Source organism: Mastigoproctus giganteus, chromosome 3, assembly GCF_048544385.1.
Source record: "Mastigoproctus giganteus isolate SK-2022 chromosome 3, ASM4854438v1, whole genome shotgun sequence".
Taxonomy (NCBI): domain Eukaryota; kingdom Metazoa; phylum Arthropoda; class Arachnida; order Uropygi; family Thelyphonidae; genus Mastigoproctus; species Mastigoproctus giganteus.
In genome coordinates, this window is record NC_143577.1 from 66648713 (window position 1) to 66668297 (window position 19585).

Genomic DNA, 19585 nt, shown 5'->3' on the forward strand with positions numbered 1-19585 from the left:
GGTTCGACCATAATATCTACTACCCGTTCCCTGTCAGTCCCAAAACCCAAAAGCTATAGCATCTTAAGCGCCATTGAAACTGTCGGATTTGCCAAAGATGAGCAAGGTCCTCTAATATTTAATATACCTATGAGTACGTGATTCAGTAGACGAACTGCAAAAGCGATTCACAAAAACCTGTACAAGAGGTTACGGGCGCCTCCGTAGCCAGGTGGGAAGGAGCAGCACTGCGTAGCACATGCTCCTTGATTAGACCGGGGTTCGAGCCCGTCACCACCAAATACGGAGGATGCGGAAAGGTCAGGGAACAACCACCTCATATCCCGGAGGAATATGGCCTTAGTTCCTAATGCTCCTAAAAAAAACCAAATAAATAAACAAACAAGAGATTACTAAAGTCCTCTATACTCCCTTCCATCTCCGAAACGTGATTACAGAAACATTTTCGGAGTTGACAGGTGTCTTATGGCCGCCATTGCCGAGTGGTCAGCGCACGGGTGCATAAGTACACGTGCCTTGAGTGAACCGGGTTCAAGCCCGTGACTGCTGAATACTGTGCTGTTTCTTGTATTCTCTCTACCTTGTGAACTCCTGACCGTGTAGTCGTCCCGGAGTATAAACAGAAAATTTATTTATATTATTTATGAAACAGTTGCCCTACATGAACTCAATTCTGTCGATTTTCCCGTTATCTGCCTTCTCTACGTGGTGGCTTAGCTAAATTAAGTTCCCTTGCTTTCATTGTTTCTCCGAATGAGGCGAGATCCTCACCTAAATGAGGCAACAAGTGTTTCGCCCCTTTTAGCTTCTGCTCTCCCTTCAGAATTCCGTCATCCGACAGAGTCTGCTGGAACTAGAGTAATCATGCTCTACCGGAACAAACTTCTTTCCTTCATTTTTAGACTCTGCGACATTATTACTTCTTGCATTCCCCCCCCCCCCCCTTTCGGAAATCAACCTCTTCTGTAGACTCATCTGGTCGTTTTAAATGGTTCACACCCACTCTTTTTCTCCATCGGGGTGGGACCATTATTATCTCCGTCACAGTTGATATTCAGGGGATATTCATGTGTTGTTGAGGCGGATCCCAGGGTTTATCCCATCATCATCCGCCATTGTACATCTTGTGTAGAAGCTCACGCCAAAACCGGCCATTTTTATGTAGTGTGTTGGATGTGTAAATGTGTAAATGATATGGCGTGTTATGTTTTCGGCCGGTACCTGGCTCTTAGCAGATGGGAAGTAGCAACACCTGGACACATGTTCCACCCCAGGGCAAAAGACCCGAGAGAGCCCAAATTAGGATGAAATGAAATGAAATGAAAAGGTTATAGAAGGAGAAGTTTGGGAGCTGGAGAGGTAGAATTGAAGATTTTTTTTTTTTTGATTTGGTAGTTGTTGGCGCATCGGCTTCTGTGGCCATATTGCACCTCCCAAGGTTTTTGCAGTACTTTGATCCAAGCCCGAGGCGGGAATCGAACCCGCGACCTTTGGATTGCCGGTAGAATTGAAGAGCGGAGGATCAAACAGAAGAACCCTGCAATAGTTAGAAGGTAGAAGAAATAAAGCAAGACTAAAGGAAATAGAGGTGGAGGAATGTACTGACTTCTCATGCTATGGGAAATAATTCCATGGAGGATCCCATCCTAGAAGCTAGGATCAGCACGATTTCTTGAGATATAATTATGACTAATCTCCTGTAGACAATGCTCCAGGCACTTCCTCGGAGAAACAAGTTTTTTTTTAAATTAATTTTTTTTTTTTACCCCAATCGCGCTATAAACAGGTTCCACGTCTTCAGAAGAACACCAAGAATTTACACTATATACAGGAACACGTCCAATGTCCAGCAGGATATATTTGGTTACAATGAGTATCCAATCATCATCAACTCCTGATAAAACTATTCCAAATTAGCAAGTCTAAGCTCCTCTCTTCTTTTAAATGCACGTGAGGCAAAAGTGTTCAGTACTATAAATGCTACCTGAGATCCGATAAGTGCAGGTTTATTTCCTATTGTGAGGGTATCTGAAACAAGCTGCAGTTCACGCCTATATTCTTGATAATATTGACAATCGAAAATAATGTAATCAATACTCTCTTCCTGTCCACAGAGACAAAGCGTTGTAGCAGACATTCCTAATTTGAATAATTTGCTGTTAATACTCCTGTGGCCGGTGAGTAAAAATGTAGCATGCAATCCAGGCGCAAACCACAAAGATTCTCTCTTCCTAAACTCCTTCACCAATGGTGAAAACTCTCTGGTCACGGCGCCATGTTCCGAAGCTGACCAGTCTCTTTGCCATTTATCTGCATAAATGGAACGAAGCCTTCTTTTCCCAGATGTTAAAGAAGCATCTAGGTCAAGTTGCACATCTAAAGTAACAGGAATTGATTTCTTCAGATGATACATCATGTATCTGTATTGTATTCCATAGTGTAGAGGTAATTTTCCCAATAACACTTGCAAAGCCATAGTAGAAATGGTTCTACACGCCCGTGAAGTCATCAGGAGGGCAGCACACTGGGCCTGCAGAAGCCGTTTCATAATTGCAGACTTGTTGTCCCTATGTCCCAACGCTCCAGCTGTATAAGCAGTGATAGTTAAAAAAAAAAAAAAAAAAAAAATACAATTATAGTATAACCTGAGTGAATGACCTCTCAGGCCCCATTCCTGCCTGTTTACCTATCTCAATCTGGATAAGAAATACTTAACTTCTCTTTCACATACCTTGCATGTGGCAGACAACTTATGGCATCGTCAAGTGGAATACCTAAATATTTTGTTATGGCGTTATATTTAATTGTCTGTCCTGTATACTTTACAAGTGGCGGACGTTCTCTATCTAATTTTCCTTTTAAAAGCATCTGCAATGTTTTCGTTGTTGAAACTTGCAGTTTGTGAATTGCAAGCCAAGTTGAAAGTTCTTGTAAGACGGAGTTAGCTGTGTCTTCCAGATTCTTCCTTGAATTTCCGCCGACAAGGATGGTAAGATCGTCTGCATAGGCCTTTGTTCCTTCAAATTTTTTGGTGAGCCATGAGTCAAACACAACATTCCAACACAGGGTGCAAAGAATTGATCCCTGTGGGCAACCCCTTGTAACATGCCTAGAGACCTGTTTAGTACCACTCTTAACTATGATAGAGTGCTGGTAAAAATAGCTTGTAAAATATTTAAGGGCAAAGGCCTCATGCTATGAGGTAGAATGACTAACATGTAGGTTAGTGTAAAAGCATCATCTACCAAAGTAGTTAACTTAATTAATTAAATTGGCATCGTTTTGGTTATATCTCATATTGTGAATGCCTTCACAACGAGTTGCCATGGTATTGTACTACCTTGAATAAATAATACTTCACCAGTGGAGAAGGCTACTGTTATTTATTCTCAGCGGATACCACCACCCAGACGGCACCGTTTCAAAGCTTGTTGGCTTCTCTTTGGTGAGTGGGCAGGTACCCTGGTGTTGCAATAATGACAACCTAGTTATGAAGTATAGCTTCACAATATGAGAGATGCCTGATGGTGTGCAGTGATAAAGACTATAAAATATTTAAAGGCAAAGGCCTCATGCTACGAGGTAGAATGACTAACATGTAGGTTAGTGCAATATGAGATATAATGAGATATAACACAATATGAGATATAACCAAAACGATGCCAATTTAATTAATCAAGTTAACTACTTTGGTAGATGGCTACGTTAAAATGATGCTTTTGCACTGAATAGCTTGTAAGTAATTTGAAGATTGGTCTAGAAACCCCGGCCTCCCGGAACCTCTCCAGAGCACTCTGCCACCAAAGGGTGTCAAAGGCTCCTTTGAAGTCCACAAAGAGGCCAAGAAGGTATTTTGTAAGTTTCCTTTTGCAAAGTAAGGAGTCTGGTAATTTCATCCTCAGTCGCCTTACCACGAGTAAAACCGAATTGATCCGGAGATGATAATGCTTTATTGGTGTGAATTAATAATAGCCGATTAGCGATCACATTTTCCAGTGCCTTGCCCATAACTTGTAGCAGGGCAATCGGCCTATATGAAGCCGGGTCGTCCTCAGGTTTCTTCGGATGTGTAAGGAGTATCTTAAGATTTGCAATTTTCCAGGCTTTAGGAAATATTCCATGTTGTAGACGCGAATTAAACAGCTTGAGAATAAAAGGAGAAACAACTTTCCAAGCTCTTTTGAAGAAGTCCACTTCAAGACCATCAAAACCTGGACATTTCCCAAAGCGCATTGAATTTTTTGCATTATCTCCCTCTTCAAATGTGAAAGGAGGCTCTTCAGACTGTCCAATATAAGTCGATTTTTTAGATTGCATTTCCACCTGCTCCGGGAGTTCACATGTTCCATCGTCCTGGTGTCTGATTACATCAAGAATTCTATTAATAGAAGACGTCCACGAAAGGGTGTCCTGATTCTCTGCAGTTTTAAATGAAGCAAACACCTCTCCAGGCGGGATCTTGTTACTCAGTAACTTGTACACCAGTCCCCAGGGATCAGCATTTACCTGGGAACTCACCATACTTTCCCATTAAGCCTTTTTCTGTCTATATATCTCTTGGTGATATTGCCACCGAGCTTGCTTATATATATTTTATCACCAGTATTGCCAGGGATGAACGGGTTCTATCCCTTTTTGCTCTCTGAAATTCACGTCGTGTTCGCCTAGTTAGCGATTTTAGGTTCGATAAAACTGGTGACCACCAGGGCACATGATAAGATTTCCTCTTTCTAAAACTCATCGATTTGTCACAAGCCCGTAGTATATTGTCCTGAATGAAATTGACCTGGTTGTCAACATTAAGTTTCCATGACGTTCAGCTGGTCCGATGAAAGAGACTCCTTGAGGGAACTCAAAAATATGCCATTTGGCCGATTGTGTATGACACCTATCAGTTGTATCTGATCTGATTCTTGTCAACGTTATAATACGTATAAAATATAAATAAAACTACTTATTTATATAAAATATTTTGACTTGCATTAAAAAATTGTTTTGAAAGGTATTAACATGATATTTCCATTTAAAAAAAGTAATTAAATCGAAAAGTCTATTTTATACCATTCGGTCTTAGTTTGTCTTTTAAACTTTTCTTAGTGTAGCGAACAAACAAGTGCCAAAGTATTAATGAAAGTGCCTTTAAAAGAAACAGGTTGCAGCACTGATACAGAAGAATGCCACAGAATTGCATGCTCTCCTAGTCTGTGTAGCTGTTATTTTTTCTGTTCTTATAGCAACATATTTTTAAATATTTTAGTGCAATTAACATATAGTTTTTAATATAGCTTAATCGTATGATAATTAAGGCATTCATTGCGTGCGTATTCTAAAATGATCCCTGGAAGTTGTTTTTCTTGGGCCATCTCGTAACGATATCCTGTCCAATTAAACAGAACCTTTTTTCTCTGCAGGCGGTATGTTTGCTGTGGGATAGAATGTTCAGAAGCGGCTGGAATATTTATGGAAAGGAGTGTGGTGGGCTCTATATGGAATACGTAACATGAATCCACCGGTTAATTGAGATACGTTTGTTACTGTAGTTGGGGTAGTGTCCAGCGAAATATGAGCCAGTCGAGGGTCCCACGTGTTTCACAATTTTCTGAAATGCCGATGTTGGTAGCTGACAATTCGGTGGCTGTGTCTTGCCATGTGCGGAGTGATTTCGTAATGTGTTCGTAGGAGGTGGGTGAACTTCGCAATAAGCACGTTTCGATGACAGTTGTTGTAACATGTTGCAGGTGTCGCTGAAATATTCTCGACCGTATGTATACGAGCGCGCGCTGTCGGTGCATTTTTCGATTCTTGCTCCAACAGATCGATAGGCAAAACGGTGCTTGTGTGTTTATACACAGAACAGCTGTTGCTCTGTTTTCTGCGCATCCTTATTCTTATATACATTTCGTAACAGTTAACAATTCCCCTTTTCTTGTGGGCCTTTAATATTCTTTATATTTTATTTAATTTCTGTTCAGTTTTATTTATGTTTTTCACATTAATTGTCTTCGCTTCTTCTAGTTTTTCCTGCTTCTTCCACAAAATGTTTACACAATTATATTGTATAAATGTTTTATAGAGCTATTTTCATTCTTTTTCTCTTCTCTAATCGTTATTTTTACACTCTCTCTGTCTCTCCCTTCCTACCTAAATCTTAAATTCTAGAACTGAGTGCATAAAACCCAATACACGTTTGTTTCTTTCAAAGTAATATGTAACATTTCGCTGCATTGATACAGGATTGCTGAAGGTCATTCTCTTCAAAACACTCGCAAAATTAGCCATAGCTTTATCATACAAAGCTGATTTAAATCAGGGTAGTCTGAATATCAGTAGTGACTTCATTGTCTTTAAGAGATTGTATGAAACTGAGAAAGAGAAAAGTTTTATTTGCATGATCTGGTAGTTGGACCTTGTTGTATGCGGTGGCTTTCATTTCGCTTTTGATGTCCGGGATCGATTTAATAATTATTCTCTCCCACGGGGAGAAGCCATTTTGGTAATTCCCCACATTTATTCAGCTTGAAGAAAAATATAATGTTCACTTGTTCCTCGTTCATTTTCAAATATCGACTCATTATGACGAGTCGATACCTGTTTTGCCCACCAGCGGCAGAAATGAACTGATCCAAACTTTGCATAAAGTTAGGAAATAAAATTTGTTCCGCTGTTAATGAATTCAGTGAAGTTGTGCAACTTAAAAACATAAATAAATAAAATCAGCTCTGGTGCATCCGTTAGATTTATATGCAGAAAAATACTTTTTTCCCACACGAATAATATAATTTTCAGATATTCTCATTTGTATGTTAACATTGTGACTTGTGAATCGCTGTTCAAACTTTTCTGCAATGGCAGTGACTGATGCAGCATTAAACAACAACAAAAAAAAGGGTGCAGTTTTTAACGTGTAATGTGCAATTACTATTCAAAATTTAAAACTAGGAATTCTCCGAAGTCGATATATAAAATAAAATTATACCAGCAAATTAACTGGAGCTTCTGTGAATTAATAAAGACTAATATAAAAATAAATTGTGCATATTAGTATCAATAAAATCTTAATATTTTAAATAATAACCCTAGGAAAATATGACAGTAGACAACTGATTAAAACGAACTCATCTTAAAACAGCTGACTAAAGCAATTTTATCTAAGATGAATTGCGAGAGCATCGATCTGGTGAAAGTGAACTTTTTTTTGTGTTTTTCCAGGTGCTAAGGATAAAACCTACCTTGTGCTGACCAATGGTATCCCAACACACGACAGTGCGTGATGTGCGTGGCGTGACGTAACAATAACTTACTGAAAGGATTTGTCACGAAGCATCACATCTCAAGACATGACCACTGATAGAAACTGTCACGACCCCTATCGGGAAGTTGAGTTATATTTGGAGAAAGCGCAGGTGAGAGACACTTTATTTCATATTGATGTTGATATGCTATATGTATGTGGATGGCAAAACACATTTGGAATGAAATCGATTCTAGTAATTAGACTAATAGTAACACAAAATTAGACTGAGTGAAGTTTCCGTTTTTTTTTTTTTTTTGTTTTTTTTTATGCCTCGTCTATTTTTCTGCTAAGTAATTTACATATTATATTGCTATGGCTTTTGAATGATTTTATTTTGCTGCACTTAATTTTTGGCAACTTTTACTTGTACAGCTGTTCTTTTGGTTTAATTACTTGGATCGTATTTCTGTAGAGATTTTGTTTTTTGCATCTTTTTGATTTGATACCTGAGTTTTATGTGTGTAATGTAGAGGAATTTACAAATGTAATGACCATAAATTATATCATATAGGACTTGCTTTCAGGGCGAGGGAAAAAGTATTTCTTTGCGTACTGGCGTAGATGAATTCACATTTCGAAAAAGGCTTTAGAACAGGATGATATAAAATGTGATACTTACATAATTGAAACACAAAGTATGCAATAGGCTTTTCAAAAAGTATTTGAAAAGACTATAGTAAACATGATCAGAATTGCTTTACGGACAAAGTCTCTGCATTCCAATGCTTTCCAAAGTGGGTTTCGCGTCGTTTTCCAAAGGGTGTCGCCAAATTTCGAAATCATATCTGCATCGTTTTTACTCTGATCTTCTTTCACTGTACGTATTGATTGATTAAAATATAATTGTTAAGTAATACATTTAAAATTTAAGACATTTATTTCTTCAGTACTCCATATTAGATAGCCGGCAAGTTCTGGACACCTTCTTTTCATTGAAAGCTAATACCTGCTGTAGTTGATTTTAGTTTGTTTCGGTGCTTATGTTTATTACACATATTCTCCCCTTTTCTTACTCTTTTCTACATGATTTTGGTTGGAAATAAAGGAAGGTAGTACCGTTGTATTTACCATTAACTTAAACAAAAGGAACATAAAGGGTTGGGGTGTCGAATTATTTTTCACGAACATAATTGTTGGCGTAAAAAAAGCTTAGAAAGCAGCGCTGTAGTCCCACGAAGATCGACTGTTACATCTTTAATGGAAAATTACACCTTGGATGCAGATGGATGTCACTATTTTTTTGGAGGCAGAATCAGCTTATGATAGTCTAGTAATCCAAAGGAGTATTCTCCTTTAGAAATTACCAGATATATTAATTCCAGTAACCTAAAGGGGTGCTTTCATATAACAGGAAATACTTCAACTGTTCTAATAGTCTCCAGGAAAAAACAAATTACATTAATAATCTAAATAGGACAGCGATTTTTTGAGCAACCAGAGGAGTCCCAGGAAGGGTGAAGGTGTCCTGTTCGCCAGCTGTAAACAGTTCATTGCTTATGTAGATGAATTAAAAATATGTATATATTTTGTTATCTCGAAAGAGCAAGAAAAGATTTTCCATTATAACAAGGAAGCAAATAACACCGTGTAAATGGGAAACAATTTACACGGTAGTGGTTTGCAGCTAAATAAAACTGCAAATGAGCTTTATCAACAAAAGAAACAAAAAAGTCAGATTACAGTTTTTGCGAATGACACCATGGTGTGAAAAGGTTCTCTCCATATATAGACCTTTGATTTAAATGAATGAATCAACATTAGTACTAGAAGCAATACTAGCATTGCAGTGCATGAATGCGCACTTTGCAAAAGACTTAAACAGAATACAATTCCAACATCACTTTAAGGTTCAAGCCGACATTCATTGATTACGCTGAAACATATCTCGCTAATCATTGAAAACAATTAAATGAAATGATAGTTTCTACATTGTGATGTGCATAATCAAATGATCAATAAATGATTGTATGAAAATTCCTTGATTACGAAATCAATATAGTTGAACATTGAAGGGGAAGGGGGAAAAAGGCGTTGGAGGGATTCGATCTGATTTCATCAATATAAAAACTAAAAATAAGTGCTCTCTCTCTCTTATATATATATATATATATATATATATATATATATATATATATATATATATATATATATATATATATATAGAGAGAGAGAGAGAGAGAGAGAGAGAGAGAGAGAGAGAGAAATTTATGAAGACTCTTCAGATCAGAACTGCATCCAGCGCCAAAAATGATCCAAGTGGTGGCATGAAACCTGCACCTGTTACGAAGGTGAAGAATTCATACGCGACATTTGTTAGTGAGACGCACTCTAACAGGATGGTCAGTCTAAGAGTACTTATTAAATCCTCGATAGCTTGCATTTGTTCCTGTATCGTAGTTATATAGGCTAAATACACACACACATTTAAAGGGATGAAAAAGGATAATCTATAAAATGAAGCTGTAGCAAGCGCAGCAGACAAAGTGCGGAAAAAAAAAAAAAACAATAAAGAGAATAGCAGCATCTTTTAGACATCTTAAGTTAATTACCAATTGTAATGGCTTAATGTATACACTCTGAGTGCCACAAAAATTTATTGATGTTAAAAATGCATTGTTATACAGAAAACTGTTGAAATAACGGCACCCCAAATAAAGTAACATTGAGATCGGATGTTTACATACAGCGCAGATGTCTTGCAGTACCGAAAAAAGAAAACAGCAATTTACGTGATTGCTGTATTTGTTTACATTCGCCATTTTGAAAGTGAATTCTGTACTGATATCACGGATTATACCGCTGTTTTACATTTATTTTAAATTAAAAACCCCTCACTGTGGTTCCTAAAGTTAATAAACTTCATACAGAGAAGAAAAAAGTTAATAAACTTCATACAGAGAAGAAAAGAAGAACAATATCAAAGCTTAGTGACAAGATTGATATAATCCAAACTGTTACATTAGTGTCACCCGGAAAGTTAATTCATATACCCATATGTATTGTGTCTGTAAATTGCGTGTGTTCTCTGCTCGATTTGCCTGTTTTGCTGGACGAAAAAAGCCCAGTTTCTGGGGGAAAAATCTTGCTATCTACGCCCGAGAACGACTAACTCAGCCACTGAGTAAAAAAAAGCTCATAAAAGTTCCTCGTGTCATCGACGGGATTCGAACCCGGGCCTTTTCCACCCGGTGTGGGGAGGACGGTGTACTATTGTGCTACACACGCAGACTAAATGTGATATAATAAAGAAAATAGAACGAGGCGAAAGCAGGTGTATTAATGGCAGAATATAACATTGGATCGTCAACATGTTTATGTTTTTTTATGTGCAGTTAATAAAAGTACATTCTTAGTCTCTCCGTTTCTTATTTAGCCGCATTATTTCTGCATTAAATATATTAAAAACGAAACTTTCCAGATAACGGAAAAATCGAAATAACGGCACTTTGAATCCCCATCAAAAATGTGTAGTTTACTGTAATTGTTTTGCTTAACTTAATATTATTTTGACACACTTGTTTAGCACGATTCGGTCAGCTTTATAAAATAAAAAGCAAGTTGAATCACTATCCAAGCCTAAATTGTTGTTTTCATGTTGATATTCTTGTAATTATGGGCATAAATCCAATAAGTTGAAGTAAAACTCAAGGGTCTAAACATTTTTGATTTCAGTAAATCACCATTTAACCAACTAAATAGGCACTGTATTCATACATGTCGGTGTCCTCTTTGCGAAGCCATTTTTCGCCACTCTCACTTTTTCATGTCTTCGAAGAATTTCCTCCCACAGTTTTTCGCTTTTAACTTTCCCTATTTCGCAGGGGGTAATCTGCAAACGACCCATTTCTGTAAATCAGTCGGACAGAAATACCTATTTTATTTGTCAGCTTCACTGCTGGCGTCCTGGAGGCGAGTTTTCCGCGTCACAACAGACTTGTAACCCCCCTTCTCTCCCCCACACACGAACTTTGTTATCTGTCGACTGGTGCTCTTATGTTCACTGGCCTCAGGAATGAAACATCGCTGGAACAGAAACCACCCCTCAACCTCCTTCTTATAATTTGTGCTCAGGGTGATTACAGCATCTTCGAGATTGTACTAGGGGGACGGGGGGAAACCGCGAATTTTATAACAACCCCGGAACTGTTTAGTGGATCCACTAATCATCTGGGTTTACCGGTTTGAAATTCAATTGTCAGAATGGCTTCAGGAAATGAAATTAGTTTAAATTTCTTCTTATTTATTATTTGTTAGATAATAAGTAGCTTGTGAAAGACATAGTTAACTCGTAACTAGCAACAAACGTTGAAATCAAAGGGGGAAGAGAAAACTACCCCCTTTTGAAGGGGGAAGTTTTCCCCCTTCAAAAGGGGGGAAAATTTGAAAATGCAATATATGTTTGTATTTTATTAACAACAAAACTCCATTGCGGGAATCGAATTTGTGCAAATAAAATGTTTTTAATATACAGACTTGTAATCGATTGTGCTGTCGCTCTTGCAGCAAGCACAGTACTTATAATCGCGCGGGCAGTGTGGAAATCCCTTCCCCCTCCCCCTCACGGTAGCCGAGTTATTCGGTAACGGACAAGAGTTGCACACAGTTTTTCCTCCAGAAAATTGGGTTTCATTTACCAAAAAGGTATATCGACTACACTTCATGGTATTGCATTGTGATATGGACAATACATTGAGAAAGAATTGACACTCTACGAGGGAATCTAAGATAATTGTACATCAACATTTATCAGTGGTACAGCATTGTAATTAGGTTGCCGGGAAAAGCTGGCTGGGACTGCATAGTACACTAAATAATGAAAAATATATAGAATACTGTACTCGTATTTTATACACAGTACTAATGCTCCATGGCATTAGTAGTCTTGACTCAATATCAGCCAGTAATAACAACAAGAATTGTGCTATCACTATTTCGTGTAATAGTTCCTGTCTCTGGCGTCAGCAGTTTTGAAAGTGTGAAATATTATTAGTGGTTTCAGGCATATCCATAAAAGACTAGTTTTAATTCGATACTAATATGTAACTTATGCATCATAACTAAAAGTTTGAATTTTTTTTTTTTTTTTTTTGTTAAAGTTATTAGCGAAACGTTGCAGCCTTAAATGAGTACCTAAATTTGGAGGATAGAAAAAGCGAAAAATTGTAATTATTAAGCAACTTATTAGCAGTAACTCCAAATTGGACTGTTTTGTAACCTGTAAGAGTGATCTGCGAGAAATGTCTCCCGAGGATAGGGTATTCAGAAATAGCGCACATGGAAATATGATTCATATTTCTTTTATTATTTTATTTTTCATGAATCACTTTGAATAAATAATTCCTTAATAATGCGCAGTGAGTTAATTAATGTAATAATATGAGGTTAAATGAATTACAACTAATAGCATAGAAAATGATAGAAAGAATATATAAATAAATAATCATAAACCAAGTACATATCTTATCAAAAAGTCATGGCCATGGTTTATGGAAGCACAAAGTATTCAGTTAGTCAGACATTTTAGTGAAAGTTCGGCAAAATTTTTTACTAAATTATTTTATTTCAAATTTTGTACATCTAAACTGCGTGGCAGTGACTTCGATACTTGCACAAAACTATCTGGCTAATCGAAATACTTTGTGCTTCCATAAACCGTGGTCACGTTGGGGCTTCTTGAAAAGATATGTAGCCTTATTTTATGATTAATTTTTATTTATATATTCTTTCTGTCTTTTCTATGCTATTGATTGTAATTCATTATTACTACTATTCTCTAAAGTGCATTTTGTTTTTCTACCCTCTTTCGGCTAAAGCTGCTTCGCGCTGGTCGGAGTGCGGGTCCTTCACTTTCTACGAATTCGCCATATTTTCATAACCGTTCCACATGCTAGCCATACTTTTGTTTTCCTAGTAAAAAAAAATTCGTAGAAAGCGTTCCTACGCTTTTGCCCACCCTACCTCACGATTCTTTACATTTAGGCAGGTACACTGGTGTCTCACTGTACCGAAACCGTAATTATTCACCGATAAATACTAAAATTCTAAAAAATTCTTATATTACTATCTTCTCTGTTCTATTTATGAATGTATAGTTAATTTAAATTTTATACAATGCTATATCTATTTCTTATGAATAAAGTGTTTTCAAAGCGGTGATTTTTATGCAAACATATTTACTTCTGTGGTTAAATACTGCACTGATTTTAAAGTATTATTATTATTATTATTATTATTATTAAGTAAAATAAATCTGAGATCACTACATCTGTATGAGAAAAGTGCAGCAGAAATTATTTGAACAAATAAATGGTTCTTATAAAATAATTTTAATTATAATAATTAGAACGAAATTTCGGTATAACATAATATTCATGCGGTCACGAGAAGATCATTATAACGGAATTTTACAATAGTTTATCTGCTTAAAAGTGATGTTGCTTCACTGACAACTGTTTTACAGTACTGCTGTTAACTTCCATCATTCAAAGGGGATTTCATAGACGAAACGTTTTGGATAAAGACAGACAGAAAATGAAAGTTTAGTTTGCTTGAATAGATAATAGTGCTTGAAAGTTTCCCATGCCAATATATACGATAGGTAGCTCTGGTTAAAAGAAAGGGGAAAAAAAATACTATGGCTACAAAATAAATATTGTTGATCGATTTACATACAGTGTTATCAATAATCCCAAGAAACTTACTTTAGTTTCTGCTAAGGTAAAGTAATTTCTTGGAATATTTTTGTATTTCATTATGGCAAAGCACTTTATTAAAATAAAGATTAGGTATGAATCACCTGCGCGGAGTGACTGATAGTTTGGTTCTATGGAGATGAGTCCTGGAATAAATATTAATCAGTAGGTGCAAAGTCTAGATTATTGGGGAGGGGGAACATCGCCCACAAATATTATTTTTTTAATATAATATTATTGATAGTATCAACAATGCTCTTATTGTTTCTTTTAGAGCTAATGATTTTCTTTTTATCTAAACATGCTTGTCATTTTTCCATTAACTTCCGAATGCCTTTTTTGAAGAAGCATTGTAGTTGTAAGTTCCCTTTGAGACATGATGCGGAGGACTTTAACTAGCCATGCTCTTCCATCTATAATTAATGCCCCTTCCATTCGATGATATCACTAGGTGCTCCTATGTTTCTTAATAAGCCAGCAATAAAAATGCCATTAATATTTGAGCCACTCTCTTAAATAGATGAGGTCCAGAGTGTGAATATTTTGGAATCCATGAAAACTGAATCACAGAACATATTACTTAAATATATGAGAGAGCTCTCATATATTTAAGTAATATATGCCTAGAAAAATATGCCTAGTCATGCTCAGGTGGCAAGAATACTTTGGAGAGTTCGTAGCCAAGATCAGTGACAACCAGAGACAAAGGAGTACGTGCGTATTCTCTTTTATAGTAGATTGTTGAGGCTGTGTGTAGAAGGAAACTTACAAGGTTGTTACCTTTATTATTCTGGCCGCTTAGAAGAAAAAATGTATATCTTTTTTACTTTGTGTAGTGTTGACTAGTTAAAGGGAAATCGTATTGTAGCTATCCAGTGTGCTTGAGCCAAAAAATAAATACAGAATTTACCATTTATTTTGTGGTTTATGCATCATTGTCTGTTTCATGTTTCAGTAATGTCGGGTTTACCTTTGGAAATATTTATGTTCACTAACCTTGCAAACAAACTGCATGACTGGAATGCTATAATGCGTCAGCGTCGAGATCTTTCCGACTTCAAACGTGAAATGAATGTTGAGGCATGACTTGCAGGTGCCAGTATCTTTAAAACAACCAAAGTGCACCTGTTCTTCTGTATGAGAAAATGTGTCACGAGTCTACTGTGACTAGTTCAACAGCGATCGAATAACCAGCCAAAGGTCACACGATGCTCACCACGGGAGCCCGTGATGAGCATCGTGTAGCTCATCTAACCATCCACTATAACGTAGGAACAGTAAGACCAATATCCACATGGACTTTGGTGTTACATGACAAGCAGCATCAGGGATGACCATCAACTTTGCGTGGTGAACAATGTGTGGAAACAAACCACACATTGAAGGCCAGAGTGTGGGTTTGTGTAGTGTTAGTGATGGGTTGTGTTGTTATCTTGTTCATCTGGCCTCTTAGCCAGAGGGCACTTGGAACAACACCTACCCATCACTCTGGGACGAACCCTTGTGTCTCCCGAGCTTCCCGGGGAGGGCCCAGGAAAACAGCAAAAGTTTTTGTTGAAGAAGAGCGTAGGGTGCGAAAACCAAGAACTGGAGAAGAGTTACAATTATACAGGGTAGATAGCTGGAGGGGAAGGCATCTACCAGATTGAAGTTTGGGCGAGGAAATTGAGGTGGGGCACATTAGGGACCCTACCTTTAGGCGAAACCAAAGAGGAGCAGTAGGGGGGAGGGAAGACCACACATTGTGTGAGAAGAATAAATCCATAGGGCCAGGGTGCCCTATGCGTGGCAGGTGACCAACCCTGCGATGACTGGGCCTGCAGTGTGCCTGAGACAGTTGCTGCTTGGCAGAGACAATCTGGTAGGGCGCTCGTAGTGGGGACTGGCCTTTTAATGCTCTTTGTCGCAATCGTGAGCATTTGCCAAATGGCAAGGCCAGCGTCAGCAACGATAATCCCACATCGTGCCGACACATTTTCAGAAGTCAATTCCAGTATATTTTTTATCTTGCGTTGTCACAGTGTCAGCAATTCCACATCACGCCATGGCGCAATGTCAGCAGTCTAATCAAGTTACGGCCCCGTCTCTGCATCGCCCTGCACAGTGTCCTGGACCTTCCCAAGGGCCTTTAGTCACTATAGGGAAAAGTCTCGTCAGTGTGTTGTTACAACTAGGCAAGGGCGGACTGCCCGTGCCTGTGATAGAGCTGTTGGATTATAAGGTATAAGGTATGTTAGTGTCTAACGGCTCCTGGGATTTCTCCCATCTCCGCGGGTGTACATTGTATCGGGGCCAGAGATTTGAAGTGTGTGGGGGTCATGTGCTGTATATTGTGTTGTGCCCTTTGTTCCTCCGGTCTATTAGCCGCCGAGCCCCTAGTGGGACCCGACGTTACCACACCATGCCACGGGGAGGCTGACCGGGTGTACCACTGTAGCTAGAGTACTCTGGCGGGTCCTGCCACCTACTTTCCTGGGATTTCAGTGGCTAGGACCAGATTTGAGATTGAGATGATCGCTGTTTCTTTAGCAACGGTTGTAATTTTAACAGAGCGTAGGGTTGTTCGCTGATAACTTGTTCTAGGGCCAAATAGGTCGGGCAGTAATTTTGATGTTTTTAGATTTAGACCTGTGGGGAATGCGTGTGTGTGTATATATAAATATATGTATATACACACACACGCACACAAATATATATATATAAACTAAATAAAAAAAAAAAAAAAAAAAAAAAACGTTGTGCAAGAGAAAAGTAAGGGAGGAAGGCAGAAGACTGGAGGGTAGGAAACAGAAGAAAGGGGCCAATAGGGAAGATGGCCCCTGATGACAGTGTGGCATGCCCAGTGCCTCACCAGAGAGAGGAGTGGGGTGGCGGGTGGACGAAAACCACCACCCCACAAAAAAAAAAAAAAAAAAAAAAATCATTCTGTAAGAGAAATATAGGGGGGGGGGAAAGTAAATGAATGGATGGCAGGAAACAGAAGAAAGAAGCCGAAAAAAAAAAAAAAATGAGAGAGAGATATACTCCGCAAGTTCAGGGTAGGTACAGCTAGCACGGCCAGTCAGTTGGAGCCGACAACTTGCTGGAAATCCAGCAGTGTGAGTGCTGCTATGGTGGATGGGTCATGTTCAGTAAGGTCTAGTTCAGGTGCCGTCATTGGGACTCCATTTGGTGAGTCTGTGTCGCATCCAGACTGAAGGCTGGTCCAGTAGTCCATCAAAACGAACAGTGGGGGTGGTCAAAACCGGGAGTCCAAGATTGATGGTCAAGTCCAGGGATCGATGCTAGGCCTCTTCTTGATGAGATGTGTCACATCTGGTCGAGAGAAGTTTGTCCAGAAATCAATGATGAGGAATTTGGCAAGGCATGTGCGGACCCTGTCTTTTATTGCACTGCTGGTCAAGTCTTGTGCAAGTTGGTCCAAGGCGTTAGCATCCATGGCTCAATGATGCGTAGCAACAATTGGCAGTCATGGTTGTTATGACCTATTGATTCGGATACTAAGGTGGTGGTAGCGCTTTCTGCCTGGTAAATAAGTCCATTGCAAATTGAGTCAGAGCTCGGTAAGTTTCTTCATTCTGTAGGGTGAGGTGTTCTTGATTTTGGTAGTTGAAGCGTAGTTTTGTTATTAGGATCCTCCTGAAGTCCTCGTAGATTTCACAGCTGTGGGCAAGGTGCTCCCACGTCTGATCCTCTCCACAGTGGCAGCGGGGTGAGTCTGAAATTCTGAAGTTTTTTCTGGAAGGAGCCATGTCCAGTGAGGAGGTAGGTAGCATAGAGTCCTGGTGAAAACCAGACAGGTGTGAGGGGGTAGGAGGCCCTGACATCAGGGAGGAATCTTTTGGTGACAGCGCCTTTAGTTGATGTCTGCCATCTTTCTTGCCAGGTGTCTGTTAGATGTTCATTAAGTCTCTTCTTTTCAGCGTTTCTATTATTTGCTGGGTCAGTGGTGAAACCTGCACAAGTAACTGCACTTCCTTTGGCTATTTGGTAGAGCAACCCATGACGAACAATCTCCAGATCCAGTGGAAGAGATCCAGTGAGGACCTGGAGCGCATGGGTGCTGACAGTGCGACAGGCACGCGAGGACAGAAGGAGAAGAGAGCGCTGGATAGTTCCTAGGCGCGATCTGTTTACTACGGTATTGGCCTTCTTGTACCAGACTCCAGAAGCATAGGTGATAACCGGGATAAAAACTGCCTTATAGAAGAGTGACAACGTTCTCTTCTTTAAGCCCCAGTCCTTCCGGGCAACTCTTGAGACTTGGGCAGCATACTTCCTGATCTTAATCCTGAGTTGGTCTAGATGAGGAGTGAAGGAAAGGTTTTTGTCTAAGATCAAACCTAGATATTTAAGCTCTGTTTTTAGTTTTACTGTAACACCATTGACCTTGATTTGGGGTGGTCTTCTCAAATCAAGGGTGCCTTTTAGTAGGATCGAATTGGTTTTCTCTGGGGAGATCTTTAGGTTGTTATGCTCTGCCCAAGCTTGAAGGGTGGAGATGGCCTGGTTGGCAGTTGCTTCTAGTTGGGTTCTGTTATTGGCAGAAAAGAGCATGACCAGGTCATCTGCATAGGCTTGGGTTTGTACATTGTTGAGTTTGGTGTTCAGGAAATCATCCAGCACCAGATTCCAGAGGAGAGGCCCCAGGACAGATCCCTGAGGGCATCCCCTGAAGACTGGTCTGGAGACACTGCAGTGGGGAGCAGACACGACAACTCGCCGGTCCTGGAGATAGGTCTTGATGCATCTATATAAGTTTTCTGGGACATGCGCTCTTCGGAGCCTGCCCAGGACGCTGGGCCACCAGAGGGAATCGAAGGCACCAGCAAAGTCAAAGGAGAGTAATAGAAAGTATTTGGAGTTGCAGTTGGTAGCAGCTTCAATGATTGTTTCCAGTGCATCAATCGTGGAGCGTCCTTTCCGGAAACCGTACTGCTGAGGTGAGGAGAGACCAGCGTCATTGTAGTGGGCTTCTATTCTATGGGAGATCATCCGTTCGAGAAGTTTGCTGAAGACTGGCAGCAGTGCAATGGGCCGGTAAGGTTGTGGCAGATCATGTGGCTTGGTTGCATTCTTCAATATAAGTCTAAGGATTGCAGTCCTCCATTGTGTGGGGAAGAATCCTTGGTGGAGACAGTGGTTTAACAGGTTGAGTATTGTAGTGGGAATAAGTTCAATGGCCTTCTGGACGATTTCTGGATCGAGCATGTCTCTGCCCAGAGCCTTCTTGTTTCTGATTCTAGATGCAGCTAAGTTGAGCTCGGTTGTGGTGAAGGGTTCTTCAATTGCAGTTGTGTGATATGTTTCATTTTCCGTGCAGAGCTGTAGCTGTTCCGGTGTGTGTGGGTCAGCAGGCTGCTGACCCACACACACCGAATATTGATAGTATCTTGCCACGATCTGGTGTACAGTCCGTTCGGTAATTTTGTGGTTGATACGACCTCGCCTCTGGGGAGCTTGTTAGTGGTCACTTTGTACACAATCCCCCAGGGATCGGCGTTCCCTTCAGTGCTTACCAGGGCTTCCCATGAGCGCCTTTTGCGCTGTTTTATTGTTGTGGTATACTGGTTCCTGGTCACTCGATATTGCTGCAGTA

General features: G+C 39.4%; 1 protein-coding gene across 1 annotated transcript in view; it reads left to right on the forward strand.

The window, feature by feature from the left end:
• cv-c (RhoGTPase activating protein) overlaps window positions 1–19585 on the forward strand; it is a 534147-nt gene that overhangs the window by 122498 nt on the left and 392064 nt on the right. The window contains exon 2 of the mRNA XM_090369318.1: window positions 7210–7403. Coding sequence (XP_090225444.1) covers window positions 7338–7403 — 66 coding nt within the window. The 5' untranslated portion in view covers window positions 7210–7337. The remainder of the gene's footprint in view (window positions 1–7209; window positions 7404–19585) is intronic.